Raw genomic sequence first — 20763 nt, forward strand, 5'->3', positions numbered from 1 at the left:
ACTTCGGGTGATTCAATCAAAAGTGGCTGGAAAGGGCCTGCAGATGTCCTACCTTGTGCTCTGACAGACTGTGTGATCACCACAGGCATCCGCACCTGGCCACCGACAGCGCCCGCTGTCTTGATTCCCTGAGGAAGCGAGGAAATAAACAAATAAATAAATAAACAGAAAACAGAGATTATGTACTTTGCTATAGCTTTTCAAAAGATGAAACAGTTCGAAAAATGAGAGCGCAGATTAGAAAGAACGAAATTGCGCGCGTGGTCGACAACTGCTCCATTTTTTCTTCACACAATCTTCAAGGGAAATTGTTCAAGGAAAACCTAACTATTGAACCCACTTAGAGATCCAAGGACACGCTGGTCAAAAGCCACTTGAGTTTTAACAGTGGGCATATATTTTTATTCTACTTTAACATAGGAGAGATGGGAGAAGTAGATGCAGAATGAATCAGGGATGATGAATTCTACACTGGCGATCACTGCAAACTGTACTATCAATTTAATTGCACGAGGAGGATGGATGTCTGTCACTACGTGTGACCTACATTTGTGTGCATTTCCCAGATAAGACAAAGGCAATAAGAAGTCAAGATCGCAGTGGAAAAGTAGTTTAGTTGAAGAAGAAGAAGTAGAAGAAGGAGCAGAGGGGGGTGAGGGGCCGCGCTGGGCTATTAGAGTCACTTCCTTCCTTGGTAGCAGCTATGGGCCGGGCCTCGGGCTCAGCCATCCATTCCTACCAGTTTGCTTCTTGCTGCATATTTTTCAGCCTTGTTTTCCATTCCCTGACACATGCTATATTACTGTTCAAGCCACTGAAAAAAAAGACAGAGGCCATTTTTCCCAGAGATCCACTTCAGGGGCCTGTGAGAATGGAAAGGAGAGGGGGGGGGGGAACACATTCTGCACAGGCAGAGATAGCTAGCACCTGTGGCCAGCCGGCGACACATTTAACAGAAAGGGGGGGGGGACGATTTGGGAATCAGGGGGTAAATGGGAAAGCATGTGAAACCCACTGCATGTAATGTTTTCCTGCTTTTAAACATTAATCAGTGGAGTGAAATTAAATGCAAGGTGTTTTCTTAAGCACAGCAAACATGTTTTGAATGATTGCAAACATTCGTTACACACTGGTGAGACTGTGCGAGTGTGCGTGATGTTCAAAAAGGAAGGCTGCTTTTTTAATGGAACTCAAAAGAGCACGTTCATTCTGAGTAAAGTGGTGTTTGCTCGTGCTGTAAAGTCATTACTCGGTTTTCCCAAAAAATACCAGGGTGCGAGAGGAGAAGCTGCTGCCACTCCTCTCTGCCTATTGAAAGTATAGTATATATGTACAGGTATGTATTGTGTATATGTCAAGATTTATGAAACAAACATGTTGACACAAATGTGTATAAATGCTATTACATTTAACTTATGTATTTTAGCTATTAGGTTGTATCTGTTTATATTTTGCTTTGTGTGGATAACGTTACCTGCACCTAGAAGGTTCTGTTTTTCTCTGTGTTTGTTTTTTCCTTTGTCTGTTATTCAGCAGGATTACATAAAAACTACTGGACCGATCAAAACTTGGTGGAAGGATGTGGTTTGAGTTAGAGAAGAAGCCGATCAATTTTGGTGCAGAGCCAGATCAGAGGACGGATCTTAAACATTTTTATTATATTTTTCATAAAATAATTCATGGATCTTGGTAAAGAAAATCTGATTTTGAAGAGACTAATATTTGTTATGTTGTTCGTCTTTATATACAGTTTATGGACCAAGCATCTGAAGAAGTCTGCGAAAATTCATGAAATTAAAATTGAAACACAAGAGGCTGATGTCGTGTTAAACATAAACAAACTGAAACATTTGTGTGTCTCCTGTTGGGTAGAGGTACGTACTCCGCTGAGTTCCACTCTACTCTTGTTTTTGTTTCGTTTAGTTTTTGTGTGTAAAGCACTTAATGACTTTTGTTCTTGCTATAAAAATATAATTGTTACCTCTTCATATACAAATAACTGTAATTATACAATAAAAATTTTACATTTATAGTATACACATTGTTACATTGCAGCATGCACTGCTCTGTGGTGGTGTGGCCTAGTTATTACACACCATTCATTCACTGATTTATCATCAAGTCTATTCATCCCATGTATCATTTAGCCTGAGGACTTTTAACGTCCAGTTTCATGATAACATATATTTAGTCGTTGACCCGAAACGTTGTACTAAATGAAGACATATCTATTCTTCATAATATAACTTTTAAAATGAAAATGTATATTTCAAATTTCATTTTTATTTTATTCTCAACTTTTTACTGTTTGAAAACGTAGTCTAACAACAGACTAAAATGAACTGCGGTTACCTTAAATTCATGGTGTCTCATATACCAGTGGATATAATATAATACAAATCCAAATGCAACAGTGGAAAGTGTTATTACAGCAGAAGCTTCAATAATATAACTCAACATTTTCTTTACTTCTGCTACTGTGGTAAGAGCAGATTCTTTTGCCTAATTCAACTAGATGTCTGGTTTCAAACTGTTGATGTGCCAGGGGCGATCATTTACTAATGTTTTGTGTGATAGCTTATGTTGGTCTTGTATTCACGTTTGTGTGTGCGTGTGCGTGTGTGCGTGTGTGTGCGTGAGACAGAACGAGAGAGAGAGATGGAGTTAGAGAGAGTGAGAGAGACCTGAGGCATGTTCTGGACATAGACTGCGGCCGCCACATTGCTTTAAAATTGACCCGGGGCTGACCTAGTTACCTCGCTTCACCCTTTAACAGTTAACAGATAGAGGGAGGGAGGAGGGGAGGGAGATGAGATGAGATGAGAGCGTGTGCTGGGTTAGATACAGTGGGAGAAACTGTTGGAAAGAGATGGAGAGAGAGCAGAGGAGGGGGGAAAGGAGAGAAAAGGGGGAGAGCAAGGGGAAGAAAAAAGGCTAGAAAGGAATAATTGAGTGAGAAAGAAAAACAGAGAGGGAGAGATGTAAGGAGGCGCAAAACCGAGCTCGCCCACCCCTCTGCCTCCACCAGACCACAGTCTGACCTCACTTGACCCACGCCTGTGCAGTGTATGTGTGGTCACATGCACACACACACACACACACACACACACACACACACACACACACACACACACACACACACACACAGTGACGTGACCCAGCTGTGAGCTCAGGGAGGCTGCTGAGTGTCTAGTGCTGAACCCTGCAGGTCATCTATCTTTACTTCATCTGTATGTCCACACTGATGCTAGTTTACAACCCATATGTGATCACATGTACTATTTGAACTTGCATGTCAAGAATATGAAGGGCAGATGACATGGAATTCAATTAGTGTCTTTTTAAAGTAGAGGATATGGATTTGAAACCATGAAACAATGTGTGTGGAAGTATTTTAAATGTTCTCGCTGGAAGCATTGGAGCATCAACCAAGACAGCAAACTACATTTCCATTACAAGAAAGTTTTTTTTTCTTCACTTTTGTTTTGTATAAGAACATATATATATCAAATTAGAAAAGTTAAGTAACATGCTTTATAGATATTTATGATAAAGTTGAAGGTAAACTTTTAAATATCAAGACCCAATTACATTTCTCTGTCATAAGGGCTTGATAACAGTGTGTGAACTTTGTAATTACGATGATATTTTTATTAATCATACTTAGCCATAGTCTACATGTAGTGTAGTGTGGTGTACTGTATTGTAGTGTAGTGTAGTGTAATGTTGTGTGATGTAGTGTGGTGTAGTGTAGTGTAATGTTGTGTGGTGTTGTGTTGTGTAGTGTGGTGAAGTGTAGTGTAGTGTTGTGTAGTGTAGTGTAATGTTGTATGGTGTAGTGTGGTGTAGTGTAGCATAGTGTAGTGTTGTGTTGTGTTGTGTTGTGTTGTGTAGTGTGGTGAAGTGTAGTGTGGTGTAGTGTAGTGTACTGTTGTATGGTGTAGTGTGGTGTAGTGTAGCATAGTGTAGTGTGGTGTGGTGTGGTGTAGTGTGGTGTAGTGTAATGTGGTGTAGTGTAGTGTAATGTTGTATGGTGTAGTGTGGTGTAGTGTAGTGAAATGTTGTATGGTTTAGTGTGTGTAGTGTAGTGAAATGTTGTATGGTTTAGTGTGGTGTAGTGTGGTGTAGTGTAATGTGGTGTAGTGTAGTGTAATGTTGTATGGTGTAGTGTGGTGTAGTGTAGCATAGTGTAGTGTGGTGTACTGTAGTGTAGTGTAGTGTAATGTTGTGTGATGTAGTGTGGTGTAGTGTAGTGTTATGTTGTGTGGTGTTGTGTAGTGTAGTGAAGTGTAGTGTAGTGTAGTGTAGTGTAATGTTGAATGGTGTAGTGTGGTGTAGTGTAGCATAGTGTAGTTTGGTGTGGTGTAGTGTGGTGTAGTGTAATGTTGTGTGATGTAGTGTGGTGTAATGTAGTGTAATGTTGTGTAGTGTGGTGAAGTGTAGTGTGGTGTAGTGTAGCATAGTGTAGTGTGGTGTGGTGTAGTGTGGTGTAGTTTAGCATAGTGTGGTGTAGTGTAGTGTAATGTTGTGTGATGTAGTGTCGTGTCTATCAGAGCCAGTAAAGTTCCTCGGTCAGATTTTTCTAATCAGCTGTCAAAGTACAAGCAGTAGTAAATATTTATCATCCAAGTGTTTGACCAACATCTGTTCTGATCAGTGATGTCACACACCAGTAGCACAGGACACTGAGCATCTCCAAGGTTTGTCTGTGTCTCATTAAAGTCTTTTTGTTTCTGAAGACGAACCATGAGTCTATGTGGACTCTGCGTTTTGCTCCTGTGTCTGCATGGAGATCTGTCCAGGTTGAATCTTAATAATCTCAATCAGATGACTGCACATGTTTTTCAGTCCTAAGTGTCCCCTAAAGCTTTTTGTCCTTTTTGAGGGGTAAACCAAGTGAGTTTCCTCAGAGAGTCTGTGAGCTGTGTGACTCCCAGCCATGGCACAGTGACACTCTCAAGCCTGATAACTCAGCCTTGTGTAAGATACGTCACACACACACACACACACACACACACACACACACACACACACACAGACACACACCAGTCCCCAACTACAGTTGAACAAGCACAGGCTGGCTGGGAGAGAGCTGGTGGAATCTGACTGACCAGTCCGGCCAGTGGATTTTAGTTTTTTCTTCCTTACCATTTTTTGATGTTTTTTATCTTCTCTTCGCTAAATTATTTTGTATTTTTTGTTTTTAAATGTGATTTATAAATAAACTTGATTTGATTGATTCATACAGTCACTTTAACATTTTTGCGATATACTGCATCTCAAACTTCACACTCACATATGTTACATGCCCAGTTTAGCTCGAACTCGCTAATCCTCACCTTACATACACATCTCTGTGTAAATAACAAGTATCTGATAACAGTAGAGCAAAGTGACATATCTAGAGATTTACATCTGTATGTTTATATTTTTTGAAAACAGCACTTATTCTGGATTAAAAAAATATTTAAAGTAGGTTTAAATACAAACTGTAAATACAATTTGTGTGATAACTAGGGTTGCAAAGGGGCGGAAAGTTTCCGGTAAATTTCCGGACACTTTCCGGAAACTTTCCATGGGAAGTTTAGCTCGGGAATTTTGGGAATTTAAAAAAAAATAAAAAATACGCAAATTAAACGCTGAGCAATAAAAATGTATGGAATGCAGCACACACTGCACGTTGAGTTTCAACCCTCCACTGTGCATTCTTCCATCACATGCACAGATAATTCCCAGCATCCTTCACTCTACAGAAGGGCTACTGAGGCCTACTGTAGTGTGCAGGACTAGTCAGGTAAGTTTCCATGATATTACTGGGGAAAATATATTAGCATGCTGATTGAGGATTGTTCATCTGTTCATCTAGCCTATTTCCATTCATTTATCCATCAATTGTAAAATATGTTTACAGACGATTCCAATTGTTTGGCTAACTACTTATATCTCTGGCATTGCATTAGCGTTTTTTTACAAACTTTTTTCTCATCTTATTCTACAGAACAATGCCACGTGCACTATCTCATGTGTGGAGACATTTCACCCCATCCAATGTAGAAGGAAAGGCTGTGTACCTTTGAAAATACTGTGCAAAGACCTATGTAAAGAATGACACAACGATGCAGAAGCATATAGTCAAGTGCCCAAAGTTTCCTCAGGGCTCAAATCAGCCTATGACAAAACAAAATGTTTATATTTATGTCCGTGTATGACAAGGTAAATACAGTTAGTATAAATAACCCACAACATTTCCAGTTTATTCCTGGTAATTCCCGTTAATTCCCGTATATTCCCGTTTATTCCCGTTTATTCCCGTTAATTCCCGTATATTCCCGTTAATTCCCATGGAAAGTTTCCAACTTTGAATATTCCCGGAATTTTGCAACCCTAGTGATAACTGAGTCTGCAGTTCCAGCTGGTCGCTCCATACATACCATGGCAGCTGCATGTCCGAGGGTCCCGGCGGGCAGCGCGCTGGCACCCGTGGTGGTGCTGACGCTGTTGGGGTGGCGTATGCGGACAGCTGGCCCACTCACAATGGCAGGGGGGACCCCACAGGGTGCTGGTTTGACTCCCTGCTGCAAGGGCTGGGTCGGGGTCTGCTGACTACTCAGCAAAGACAGCCTCAAGGCCGGGAGGCTCTTCTGTTGACAGGCAGATAGAGGCCAGAGTTTGTAGTCACAGAACCAAATAGATATGCATGAGAAAAAAACAAATACACAGCTGCAAAAACAAATAGTGCTGTGGTCACTGGCTTAATAATGTCATCACAAAAGCATGGCTGCACACGGCTGAGGAAACACCTGCTGAGACAAGTGACGATACCTGTTCCAAAGTGATTCATCCAATTTTAGTAAAAGAATTGATTTTATCTCAGGATAATCATGTGTATAAACACACATGCCCCACGGCTGACCTGATGAGAGGTTGTTGCTTCATATATTTCAGACCGATTTTTTGACGCAAGCGAACTAACATTGCATGACAACATGTGTTTGTGGTCGAGTCGGGCGGTCGGGCGCCTTGATGTGACACTCATCACAGTTTGCTGAAGAAACCTGCTGGCTAGTGACAGAGACTGCTGGGGGGGGCACTGTCACACACAGAAGTCAGAAGTCACACCAGAGGGGTGTGTGAGTGTGTGTGTGTGTGTGTGTGTGTGTGTGTGTGAGTGTGTGTGTGTGTGTGTGTGTGTGTGTGTGTGTGTGTGTGTGTGTGTGTGTGTGTGTGTGTGTGTGTGTGTGTGTGTGTGTGTGTGTGTGTGTGTGTGTGTGTGTGTGTGTTTGTGTGTATCATTCTGCTGTCAGGCCTTGCCATCACTGGCTCTGGTGCCAGGGACAGGACGACTTTAGGGAACCGGTAAAATACTTGAGAGGAGCTTAAGCAGCCAGGATAGGCTATGAGTATTTCAGGGGTCAATGTAGAAGGTAGCTCAGGGTAGGCTTGGGCAATTAACCGTCATTTTTTCGAAACACACGTTTACACATTTTAATAAATGAATCGTTGATTAATCGTTATCTAGGTACATTTTTGAAATAACCATGATATTGATTTTAAGTCATATCGTCCAGCCTTATTTTATGGGTTCAGTAATCAGACAATAAGGCCTTGATTCAGACGATATAAGGCAGGCGTAGGTTATATTGTTAGGTAGGGTGTTTTCAAGACTCAACATAACATTCAGTTACCTTAGGAAGCAGTATCACATTTGATACAGAGGGAAGTTTAAAAAAGAAGATTTCCAACAGGGACCCCACCTTTAGAAATGGCACCAGGTACGGCTGCGGAGACGACTTGAGCTCTGTCTGCAGCCTGCTGGTGAATTCTTCTGGTTCAATCTTAGCGTCCTGTCAGGTGAAGAAGGGTAAAGCGTAAACACCACTTTACAAAAGAGAGCCAGAAAGTTAAGTGAAGTAAACCATGGTGAGCTAGACACAGAAAGATGAAATCCCATCACCGGAGGCGATGATCAGCAAGTCAACTCTCATCCTGGCACCAGTCATCAATAATAACTCTGTGATGAAAATTCATGACACAAAAAGGGAGAGTTTTGGAGAGAGTTGCATGCTGCCATCTAGAGGTTTAAAAAATGTAGTGCAATACACTATTAGAGGGACAAATTAGACTTACTTGTGGGAATATTTCAAAGTGCATAAAAAGCTAAGAATAAGAAGAAACACGTCATTCAGAAGATCCAGAAATGCTGTCTTATAAAAACAGTTTTTCTCAAACTTTTTCACAAACAATAGCACAACTCCATTCTGTCAACAGGTATCTGAACAGTGTTTGTTTGTGTGAGTGTTGGTTTGTGAAGCTCACCAGCAGGTCCTGAACCAGGGACTTGACGTTCTTGGAAGTCGCAGGGGACGGAGAGTTGTGAGATGCCAGTTTGATTAGTGTGGCCAGGAAATTCTTACACTTCTTTACGTTCTCTTGCATTTCCTGTCAGAAAACGGAAACAATTTAATTGATTTACCTCCTATCCAAACACTTTTTAAAAGTGGCTATGACAACTTCCACAGTGAGATGCTACTGTATTTATGATGTAAACAAAGGATTTTATTTTGCCATGATGTAGGAATCAGAGTGGCTTGTATTAGTCTTGCATTTTCTCAAGGAATACTTGACACTTACTTAAAAGTGAAAATATTTAAAGAATGAAATTATTTTGCAGAAAATCATCAATCACAAATCAGTGCATAGTTATCACTTGTCATTCTTGTCATGCTGTGATCTCTGTAGCCAAATGAGACATGGCACCTTTCCATCCAAACAGCCGGTGGCATCAAACTGTAGCCCGTATGAGATTTCTTGTTTTTTCTGTATGTCTCTGTGCATTATACCTGTATCTATACCTGTATCTATACCTGTATCTCTACGTCCCTAAATCTGTGCTTTTACGCTTGCGTCTGTCTGTCCTTTGGTTGCTAAGCACGTGAATGTATGAATGCAAACGTGTGTGGGCATGTGAGAGACTCTTTGTCCATGTCCAGCTGTGTGCGGCGGTGAGGCTGTGGGTCCAGGGCTGAGCTTATGACACAAACCGCTCGCTGGCAGCTGTGACAGTGCCCGTGCCCTTGAGGGTGAAGCGTGGGCGGTCGGGGGAGAGCGAACCGACCTGGGACAAGAGAGAAGCTCCGGGGGGTGCTGCGATGCCCGTCTGCGGAGGCTGCACTGGCTGAGAGGCAGCCTGGGCCGGGGCCTGGGGGGCCATAACCACGGGGGTCCGCTGCGGAGCCGTCACAGCATTGGCCGGTGCCAAGGGGGCCTTCTGCAAGAGCAAAGAAGAGACAGGGAGATAAACAGGACGTGACGCCTCGCTCGCAGCTAGGCCACAGAGAACAGGAGGCAGGCGCCACAGCGCTCCTGTCACATCTGGTGTCCTGACTTCAGTGGACATCGCTAAACAGATGAGGAGGAGGAAGGGGAGGTGGTGACAAGCTGGAGGCTGAGAAAGACAGGAGGCCATCAAAGCTTTTACTGAAGAATCATCTTACCTGACAAGGGAAACTTCCACCTAACTATGGAGGTTTGACACCGTTAATTCTAAACATTAGCTACATATTGTCTATTTTTATCATGATAATATTTTAGGGAATGAATGACAAGAAAATATCTCACATCCAAAATATAAATTTTGCTCAAGAGAAGAGGTGCCAACAGCAGTCTCTCACTGTGAAGCCCTCATGACCTCTTACCAAATCTCCCAGGGCCTGTTCACACAATTCATAAAATACATCTTACGTGACCGATCGTGAAGTTGACAGTTCTAAATACAGGTGTGAGCGCACCCACAACGCACAGAGGATACATCAAGCCCCATATGGATGGAGGGCGTGAGGCAGCATGTACGTCCACAGTGCTGTGTTGTGTGGTTCCAAATATATAGATATATATATATTAATCTGCACTGAACGGCTGCCTGGCTAGTGTGTGTAAAGCACACCCACAGTAATCCTCTTCAAAATGTACACAGTATAGCAGATGCTTTCTGTATAGCAAGGCTCACTGCTTCCCCACCCAAACAAATACAAGCAGGGATATTAAATCTGTGGAGCGACTCAACTGTTCGTCAATGAAATCTGAATACATATTGTCTTGATAGGAGATACTGGATCTGACTATGAGCCAGCAGAGCTTTAATTTAAGTTCAAGTTAAAATATCATAAACAGCAGTGTCAGTCTACCTGGACATGATTTTCTAATGTATAGTCAGCAGCCCTTCTTGTTTTCAACGGTCAGGATTCAGGAATCAGGATTTTTATTATGCCCTTTTTTCTCTGCAAGTTACTGAACATCAATGTCTTTAATTAGACTACAGTATGAAACAGTTTGTAACTTTGGCCGTGCAGGATCTCTCAACCGAAACAATAACGAACGACTCAATTTGATGACTTTGTAAAGCAGTGAAGGATCATGGGAGTTGTTGTCTCCACCATTTCTTGTCCCATAATCTTCTTGGGTCGTTTGGATCCGTTGCGTTTGCAATGTACTCTGGGTTCGAACATCGTTGAAAACAAGTCAACAAAATATATAGCATACGTCCAGTTGTTTTTAGACATGTTAATGAAGAATCGTTTCATATTATATCTTATGACTGTTCACTATTTTATCTTTAAAATCAGATTATATAGTTAAAAAGGTAATTAATGACATAACAATCATAAATCATGATTTCACCTTCATGTGCTGCAGGTGAGACGTGACATTCAAGAATTTTAAGTCGCAACAGCTTTGTATTCACATTGAGGTCCTATTTAATCTGCTGACACAACAAAAAGACTGAGGGTGTCATTTTAGTGGCACCCAGTTTGGTGTCGGTGACAGAAGACAGAAAAAATTGGCATTTAAAGGAACATTTTCTCACTGGGCGGAGCGCAGGACAAGGGGAGGAAGAAGAGGAAGAGGAGGAGGTCTGTAAGGCAGGGCTGGAGGGAGTGGGAGAGGGAGATGGTGCCACCTTGGTCACGGTCACAGGACACTGCCTGGCGGTCTGAGAGGTCACAGGAGACTGCAGGAAAGAGAGAGAGCAACAGAGAGAGAGAGAGAGAGGAAGAAGGCACAGTAAAACAGAGAGCAAAAAGCCATCAAAGAAAGGGGGGGGGGGAGATAAAGGATGGCAAAACATGTCCAAGGATACAAAGAGTGAAAAACAGCAAAGGTGAGACCATGTCTGCTTCAGAGATGAGCAGAGAAAAGACTATAAAGGAGAGTGGGAGTGAGAGAGCAGGAAAGAAAGGAGGAGAAGCGTGCCTTGAAGAGAGATGAGGAAAGGTCATGACAGAAGGAAAGAAGACAGGATGTGGCAGCATGTTGGTGATGTTGAAGGCTGACACAGAGAAACAGGGCGTGTGGTTAAGTCGCAGTGGGTCACGGTAGCTGTGCTGGAGTCTGATGGGAGGCAGAGTGAGGTCACAACCAGGGTTTTACTGAGGGTGAAGCCCTGTCACTTGTTTTCCTATGGCTGCAAAGTGTCAAACGTGATTAGCTGGAAGACAGTGGGGGAGAAATCACTGTAAACTATTGGACTTCTGGCCAAATCCAACGGGTAGGTTTTACCATATAATAAATTAGGTTATATGGTTCAGTGGTGAAACTGGCCACTTCTGTACTGGCTAAAAAGTGTAGCCAACTCTGGGAGTCACTTAATTGATAAAATGCCTTGAGTGAATATGATCTTATATATATTCTCTAATGTGTCAACTGACCAACTATAAAATGCACTGATTGTTACTCCACCGACTCCTGAGGGCAACGCATTCACGGGTTGTGACATTGTTTTAATTTTACTGCCTCTTACTGCCTCTTATCATTTTACTGCCTCTTATCATGTTATTCAAGGTCTCTGCATATACAACCGCTTTCTATAAAATACTAGAAACAAAGGATGATTAGTTTGTGCAGGATAAATAAAGTTTATGTTTGTGTGTAAGCCATTTTCTAGTGTGCATTTTTATTGAAACATCATAATACAACTAAATAAGCATAATAAATAGTCTGAAATGACTTGTTTCTATCCAGATATACGGTATACACTGTATGTATTTATACACATATTATTCCTGATGCTGCCTGGACTGGAGCAATGAGAAGTATTGTAAAATGAGCCCCATCGATTACAGTAAATTACAAGGTCGAAAAACTTTTTATTGTAGACTAGTTGAACCATTAGAATTAAGGTGATAAAGTCCCTAATTTAGCATTTTATTGAGTATAAATATATAGTTATTGTGTGCATATCAGAGATGTTAGGTGTAATCTGTGCACAAACTTATAGTAATCAGTATTGTCTTTCTCTGAAACGTCAGGTAGACAGTGAGAGTTGTCATTACTTATTGTATCAGCATGTACAGTAAGAGGTAAGAGAGCAAATGGGGGGGGTCAACTGCTACAAAGCCACACTGTTACCAAGGGTCTCATCTCGCACACACACACACACACACACACACACACACACACACACCCACTCACGCACACACAGATACATACTTCCTGGCTGGTATCCCGTCTATTGGCCAAGACAAACCAAGAGGAGCTCTACCCCGACCTCTGGCATTGAGCCTTCTATTCACAGACAAGCCAAGAAAACTCTCACACGCACATGAAAATTTTCACAAATGGAAAACACACAGACAGACACACAACCCTACCAGATGGAGGCAATGAGACAAAAAATAAGAAAAGAAAAAGACGGAGGGAGGGAGCTCCCCCCCCTCCTCCAAAAGTTTTGTAGAATCAAAAAGAATGTTGCTCTGCACTCAGGAGTTGGGAGGATGTGGGTCTATAAGCGATGAGGGTGGAGGGGGTAATGGGGGGGGTAAGAGCCACGGGGTGCATCCCACCGCCAGCCATGCCTTCCTCACCCTCTCACGCACACACACAGACAAACGCACACAAACACACTGACGAACCAAAGCCTTGTTAGCTTTTTTAAATAATCAGGCAGTTGGATGATGAATGATTTAACAGGTATGGAAGGAAGGAAGCTCAGGATGCCTTCCGCTTCTCCCCTCAGGCTCATGGGAAGAGTGACAGGCCGACAGAGGGGTTGAGCTCTGGGAATAAACACCATTCCCTTTCATTTCCCTGCTACTGCTTTTCCTGTCGAGAAGGCAACGCCGCAGCTCGCTAATTTGTCATCAGCGTGACTTGTGAGAAGGCGATGACAATCTGCGAGTCTCTTTTGAGAGGGGTTCATATCAGGATGGAAACAGGTTGTCTGGCTTTGAGCGCTGCGGGGGGGGGGGGGGGGGGGACGTTGTTGTGTAACTGGTGGGGACTGGGATCAGGGAAGCTGGTGGGCTGCAGTGGAGTCTGACCGACTATGGACTGTCTGAGAACCAGACTGGTAACATTTAAACCCGAGTTTTTATACTATGGGAGAATCAAAGTAACTCAAAGAAAAACTGAATTCCTTCAATAACAAAAGCTTGATCTTGGATCTGAAAAGCAGTATTACATAGCAGATAGTATTACTGCTAACTACTATTACTACTACTACTACTACTAACAGGGTATGAAAACTATCATATCATGTTTACTAGATGACGATACACACTCATTCATCACACAGTGTCATATATTATACCTTTATGTAGGCTGTAATTGGATATATATCATAAAATCTAGATATTTTATTTCACATTAACTCAGCTCTTCTACTCTTTGTACATTCACAATTACAGCTTCTAATAGATATGACAGTTTATATAATACAGAGCTAAAGTCTGGCCAAATTGAAAAAGACAGTGAATGCTGCCCTCTAGTGTCAGTCATTTGTCATTGCAGTAAGTGATAAGACAAACGGGCGCTTCTTCACTTTCTTACTTCAAACTCCAGATCAAACATTTGTGCTGACAGAAGTTAACGTTTGAAAGCTTTGAATGAATAACAGGCCTCTGTCTCAAGCTATTACAGGGTTTTTTTACATTCCATATTCTGAGCACATGACTAAGTGTTGTTCACAAGCAGCTTGAATAATATTACTTATGAGCAGAAACTTTGTGTTCTCCTTTCCTTAAGCATGAGCTGAAGTTTTAATAAATTATCTGACTTATCTTGAGATGTTTGCATAGGAAATTCAACTAAAATATGTGTATTTTCCACACAAGAACATGATACTTTGTGAATGATCACTGTAGAAGATGACATGACAGTAATTGAAAGTCTATAGCAGACTTTCTCCAAGGTCACTCTTGGCCTTTCAAAACACTGGGAATTGGGATTTTGAGTGAGAGTTGTGTGCTTTTTCTGTAACTTCGATTTTTATTATTTATTCGGTAAATAGTCTACCATCTCTTTAATACTTAACTTTCCAAGATTTATGCATAAGCCTGATTATGTCCTGTTTTTCTTTGCCTTCTGTTATTATGAGGTGAATATGTTTTGGTTTGGTCTTTGGGAAATTGCAATGGGCTTTCTTTACGACATTTATGGACAAAAAATTGAATTAGTCAAGAAATTAATCAATTGATAAAATAATCAATAGCTGCATCTTGACCTGACATATTCTCGCCTGTCCCACTGATGGGAACAGAATAACATCGCCGAATCCTAATTCTTAATATTGTAAACAGGATTTTATATATTTATTTATTTGCTTTCCACTTCTGGTTAACTTCTTGATTAAAACTCAAAATTCAGCGTCATTTACAACACGTTTTTAGCCTAAATGTCCACTACCGGAAGTAGTGATGCTAACAAGCCCTTGGGTGAGAGCTTGTGTGCCTGGGAACGTGACCGCGGTTCCAGAGGAGGATATCAGAGGACATTCAGGCTAAAAATATGGTGTGAATGACGCCAGTATGAGTCGAATATGAATGTCGGGGTTAACTGCCAAGTAAGTGGAGAACATCAGAAGATCCACCTGTCGCCTACATTAATATGAAGGATCTTTTGAAGTTGTACTTCTGTATCATAAGCATCACATAATCATAAGTATCCGGACAAATGCTCACAGACTTTGGGCAAATTGCCTCTTTTGTGGAGCAGGAAATGTTTGGTAGAGGTCGACTGTGAGGTTGTCATTGGTTACATCTTTGTGTGTCAAGGTACAGCGAGATTGGTAATTGAAAAAGTTGGTCTCCCAACGGTACATTATTCTCAAAGTCTTGAGTTTTTTTGTAAAACTAACACGCTGACGTACATTTTGACCACTTTGCTGAAAAATACAATTTTATTCAGTGTTTTTCATTCATCAACTGCACAATGTTCACACTGACACTTTTACACTCAAGCTCCCTGTTACTATACTTCATAATGCAATCCTCACATGCACCTGAGATTGTATGACTTCTATTACTGTAACGTGCCTTCTGCGACAATACCAATGCTGAACTTTTGAACCCTGCTGATATGTCTGCAGTGGAGGCTCTGAGATCAATAAGGGAGACAGTGAGTGTGTTGGAAGGTTTAGTTTGTAAGTGTTCCTCTTGCACTCTAATGTCAACACCCTTTCAGTTACTAAAAGAGAAACTATGGGGGGGGGGCACCTGTCTGGTAGTCTTATTATCTAAATCAATTAAGGTGTGGGACCTAGGACCATCAGCACCCGCTCACATTTACCATGACGGATGTATCCACAGGTGATAATAAGTAAATTCCAATTAATGTTTCAGTAGCTCGTTAAATTTTGATGAGAGTGCCCCATGGAGTCATTAAAAGGCCCTGAGACACTAATTCACCTATTAATCTCAGTTTAATCTATACATAAAATAATCAAGACTATTCATTTGTTATAATTACACAGTTAAACATATCAATCACATCCCAATTAGGGTCTAAAACTAAGCTTTTCGTTATAATGGGGTTGTGCATGCCCAACATACATACACTGTACAAATCCAGTTGATCAGATCAGATTTCTTCAGTTTCATCAGTCTGGTTATTTTTCTGAAGCACAATTAAAAATATATATAGTGTGCTGTATCATACATAAACTCACAGTCATGATTTCCACAAACAAGGGGGTCCGAGGCTAAAGCCCTCTCGACTGCCAGATCTATTAATGACAAGAGCTGGAAACTTCTACGTCATTTCTATAACGAGATGCCCGAAACTACTTGTGAATTGAGAAAGTAACATGTGCTAAGACATTTCACTGCACTAAGTTTTGTTGTATTTAAGTAGAATATTTTGTTGTAAAAACCCACCTTCTGCACTGAGCTCACACAGGGCAGTGATTCCTCAGTGGGGGATGTCCCGTTCTAAGAGCAGCATCTTACCAAAGGGTCATGACCGACAGGAGTAGCCTTAAAAGCTGATGTGCTTGTCACTGGTGTAGAACAGTGGGCTGTTGGGACCAGCACTGGTTTACAGGTGCATTGGAGACAAAAGATTGTGTATCTATAATTACTTTCTTTTTCATTCGACTTGGGAAAAAATTTGCCACATTGCAATTTGAAAGCTGTGAAATTGTTCCAAAAGACAGATGCATCTCATATTGCAAAGCAAGAGCAAAACTTTGCCGCTATAAAATAATGTAATCTCACTCTCATATACTAAAACAAACCTATTTTGATTTATTAATATTGATTAACAAAATCTGTTGTATTGATAAATTAGGGCTGGGCAATAATAATGTAAATAATTAACGTAATATTGTTTTCATCATGGCAATTTAACAAAAGTCCAATGTATATATTGATTAAATGATTACTGAATTGTGCATGCATAGTGAGGACGTGTCAAATGTGTAGGTGTCTGTCATTCTCTGCTCATAAAGAAGAGTTTAAAAGCACAAGCTTTACTCAGGAACAAAAATCTGTCTCTAAATTTAGAAGAAATAATAATGTGACCTTTATTCTTGTAATTGTTGATATTGACAGAATTGAAATATATATTTTCATCTTAAAATTATTTTTTAAGCCATATCATCCAGCCCTAGTTCATTTTAAGAGATGTACTTTTTCACCTGTTATTCTTCTGGTGTGTGATTACATCTCATTTCAGCACCAGGAGCTGTTCACAGTCTTATCTGTGTGATCTAACTTTCTCTGTTGAGCTGCAAACTGACTCTACCTGAAATATAGCCTCCTGTCCCACAACAGTCTTGTTTTCTGAGTGATGCTGTTTCTCATACATGCTCCTTCTGGGCCACTTGATTTAGCAGCAGAAAGTCTCTTTTCACTGTCATGCTGAAGATACATAGCTGTATGCCTCTTTCCCTGTCTGACATTCACTATTGGATCAGCAGAAATCTCTTGCAGCAACATCTGGACATGGTAATTATTCTTTTACTTGGGGCTTCAAGAAAAAAGTTATCGTCACTAAACTTACCAAACTATTCGACATCCAAACCGCCTTACACATTTACAGATGTCTGTAAGTTACAGGTTCTCAACACAGTAACATGTTATTAATACATATGGAGAAATGCATGTAGTCTATATATTAAGGAGCAGTGAGCTACCACAACTGTCCAACTTCGATTTAAAGCCAGTGTCTTTTTGAAGGACTCCACATAAGAGCCCAAGACCTTATTGTCAGGAGATAGAGCTATAGACGCTGTACAGACAGAGTAACTAAATCATAGATATAAAATGTATCTGACTCTATATTTAGGAACAGAGCATATAACTGCAGAGGAGGGAAACTAGGAGTGTGAGAGATGCCTCTTAAAAGACACCCCCTTCATTTCAAGGTTTCCTAGTGGCTAGACAAAGAGAGGTGGCATAAATATTAGTGGTTTCATAAGTCTGTCCCACATCCCTTCAGCCAGTCCTCAGGATCTGCGCTGACCTGTGTCTTTCATTAAATTCCAACGGCTTCATAAAACTTCTAAGTGCTCTGTCAAACAGGCTCCTGTCCCCGAAGTTTGTGCTGCATATAAAATGTGTGGAATTAACAAATGTTGATATGAAATTGATATCAAATAATCATTTTGATGCTTTAAGCAGGGGCCTGGGCAACAGACTGATCTCGGAAACAATGTCAAATTTTTTTTACAAATGTTGCTGTCCAGCCAGAGATTTCTTACTGTAAAAAATAAGGGAAAATAAGGTAAGATCTCATTTACATAACATGCAAAGAAGACGGTAGCATCCAACATGTGAATCACTACCTTTTCTTTGGGAAACTTGTAATCTTTACAACATCAAGAACCAGATGATTTGTTTTATACTCTCATGGTGTATACGTTTAAGGTATTCCAAATATATATTCTCCTTATTACTTTTCACATGCTATTGTTCAGTAAAGTCCAGACCATCCACCACCATGATTTAACAGTTTTTATAGCATTATTTTATTATTATTATACAACTTATTTGTTCCATTATTTGTTGTCCTCATCCCTTTGGCTGTATGTCTATTCCTATGTAAGTATACTGTCAAATTCCTTGTGGGTACACATACTTGGCCAATAAAGCCAATTCTGATCCTGATTAAATCTCTGCAAAGGAATGATTGAGAAATAAAGCCCTTTGTGTGATGTGCACATACACAGACAAATTGGAAGATCCATCTTCTATTGTGCTTGGAAACTTAAATTAAACACAACCAGTTATTCTGTAAAATATAATACATGCAAAATCCAGGCATACCATGAAACACAACCAGATTCTGTAGATATTTAAATACCACAAATCCTTCATCCTGTCTTTGTCTAGCTGTACAGAAACATTATATGAGCAGGATTACTGTGTGTAACAGTCATGCTAATGTCAATCTGCAGGTTAAGGCCACCGTGTGAGTCTCACCTGTGGAGTCGTGACTCTGAAGGATGCTCCCGTGGTGGGGGTCGCAGGTCGAGGAGAGATGTTGTTCTGGGCCTGGGCCTGAGCTTGAGCCTGAGCTTGAGCCAAAGCCTGCTGAGGAACCATGACCAGCTGGCCCAGCTCTGTGCGCACCAACACCATTCCTGAACAACAACAGGGAACATAACATTCATTAGCTGTTTTGGATATGGCTTAAACTCGAGTATCTCTCACAGAAAAATCCTCTTCATAAGGCAGGTTTGACCATTTTAAACTGACAAGTTAGAATGGAAAACGCCAACTAGAAACTCTTCATCCGGGCATGTTCTGTGCATTGGAAATGGATGGTGACTGATGTTGGGCCCTGGCCTGCATACATCTGACTGGTTGGAAAGGATCTGTTACAATAGTTCTACAACACCTCAATCATTCCTAGACACACATGTAACCACAGTTTTAAATCTGTACATCAGGAAATAATAAACTGCAGTTAACCACAGAAAACCCACATTTTATCCATAAGTGAAACACACCGAACCACGAGTTAAACTGACGACAAAACAACAATCTGAGGGGTTTTATTTGTTGTGGGAGGCCATGGTTTAAGGTGTGAGATCACACGCTCAGGCATTGTGATATATAACATACTTCATGTGTGATATTCTTTTTAGAATCAGGCAAACTGGACTTGAATCATGGCTTTTTTTCATGGTCTCTGCATTTAAAATGTGAAAAAATACTCGATACTTTTACGTACATATAAAACATCTACCAGGGCATGTATCATGGCTTATTCAATTGAACTAAAAAAGTGCTCAAATTTGATTACATAATATTAACCCCCCCAAGAGAGGAACAGGACCTTGTTGCAAGTCAGACAACTGTAGAGAAATCAGTCTGAGGTTCAGACATTTGATCGAAGCTGAAATAATGAAGTAGAGACACGATACTCAGGGTCCTTGCTCTTTCTAAAAGGCTCCAATCGAAGTGACGACAGCGCCATTTGTGAAATAGCTCTTATAGGATCCTAACAGAAAGTTTTATTACACATTTTTTAATCTTTACAGGAAGGGAAAAAGACATGAGTAAGGTCAGTAGAAAGACTCATAGCACATCCTGACAATTGTCTTGACTTTCTGACTGAACAGTCATTCCTGATGTGAAATTAATCAGAAGAAAGTGTGTAGGTGAGCACACAAATCTTTGTGACCACTGTCCACATTTATTTCCTGTAATTTGAACTGCATGAAGGAATATAAGCTTTGTGGCAAATATGGCAGTTAAAAATAGGATACCCAAAGGATGCAGCGTATGGCTCATGACTGCATGAAAAATCCCCACCCTGAGAAAAAAATAGAAAAAATACCGTTCCAGTGCTTTATTTGGTCAACCATAAATGTTTAAAGAACTTTGATACACTTCATTGACTTGGAACTATATATAAATCTAAATGTGCCGAGAAATACAGTGATTTCAGTAATAAATCTGCCCCCCTCAACTACTGGCACGTCATGCTCCTCATGGTACATAGTTAAATATCTTTATGTACAACAGGTGCACATCTCCTCCTCCACTAGGGAAGTGATGTTTTGACCCTATTGGTGTGTCGGGTGGTTTATTTTATTCTTTTGCAGGATTGTGCAAAACTTTTTTACTATGTTTTATGACGAATAACTCATTTCAGATATCAGACCATTTCCTATTTCTTTTATAATTCTAAAATAAGAACAAGACAATCATGTGTGAGGTTGCTCAGCCTTGCCGGACCTTTGCACTCCTCTGGTTAATGTGTTTCTACTGCTGTAAAAACACATTAACACTCTACATGTTTTGTACCTGGCTAAGGAGAGGATTCTTTTTATTACTCTTATTCAGAATAGCACACATGTCTGCAACTTTGGTGACATTCAACAAACTATGCTGAGTGCAGATGAAAATGCTTCTAACTGCCTGCTTGTATATGTGCACTTTCTTGGTAGTATGAGGTGTCCTTTAAAATCATTGAGCTAAAAGTGACAGCATGGACACATTACAGTTTGTTTCCTGCAGTCAATGAGTTCAGCATCCGTTT

General features: G+C 40.7%; 1 protein-coding gene across 1 annotated transcript in view; it reads right to left on the reverse strand.

The window, feature by feature from the left end:
- The window catches only part of LOC132998513 (transcription initiation factor TFIID subunit 4-like), a 92474-nt gene that overhangs the window by 69798 nt on the left and 1913 nt on the right, over positions 1-20763 (reverse strand). The window contains exons 2-8 of the mRNA XM_061068198.1: positions 18696-18856; positions 10865-11008; positions 9116-9268; positions 8317-8439; positions 7755-7844; positions 6432-6641; positions 53-128 (exon numbers count right to left, since the gene is read on the reverse strand). Of these exons, the coding sequence (XP_060924181.1) occupies positions 53-128; positions 6432-6641; positions 7755-7844; positions 8317-8439; positions 9116-9268; positions 10865-11008; positions 18696-18856 (957 nt within the window). The remainder of the gene's footprint in view (positions 1-52; positions 129-6431; positions 6642-7754; positions 7845-8316; positions 8440-9115; positions 9269-10864; positions 11009-18695; positions 18857-20763) is intronic.

This window comes from Limanda limanda, chromosome 3 (assembly GCF_963576545.1).
Source record: "Limanda limanda chromosome 3, fLimLim1.1, whole genome shotgun sequence".
Taxonomy (NCBI): Eukaryota; Metazoa; Chordata; class Actinopteri; order Pleuronectiformes; family Pleuronectidae; genus Limanda; species Limanda limanda.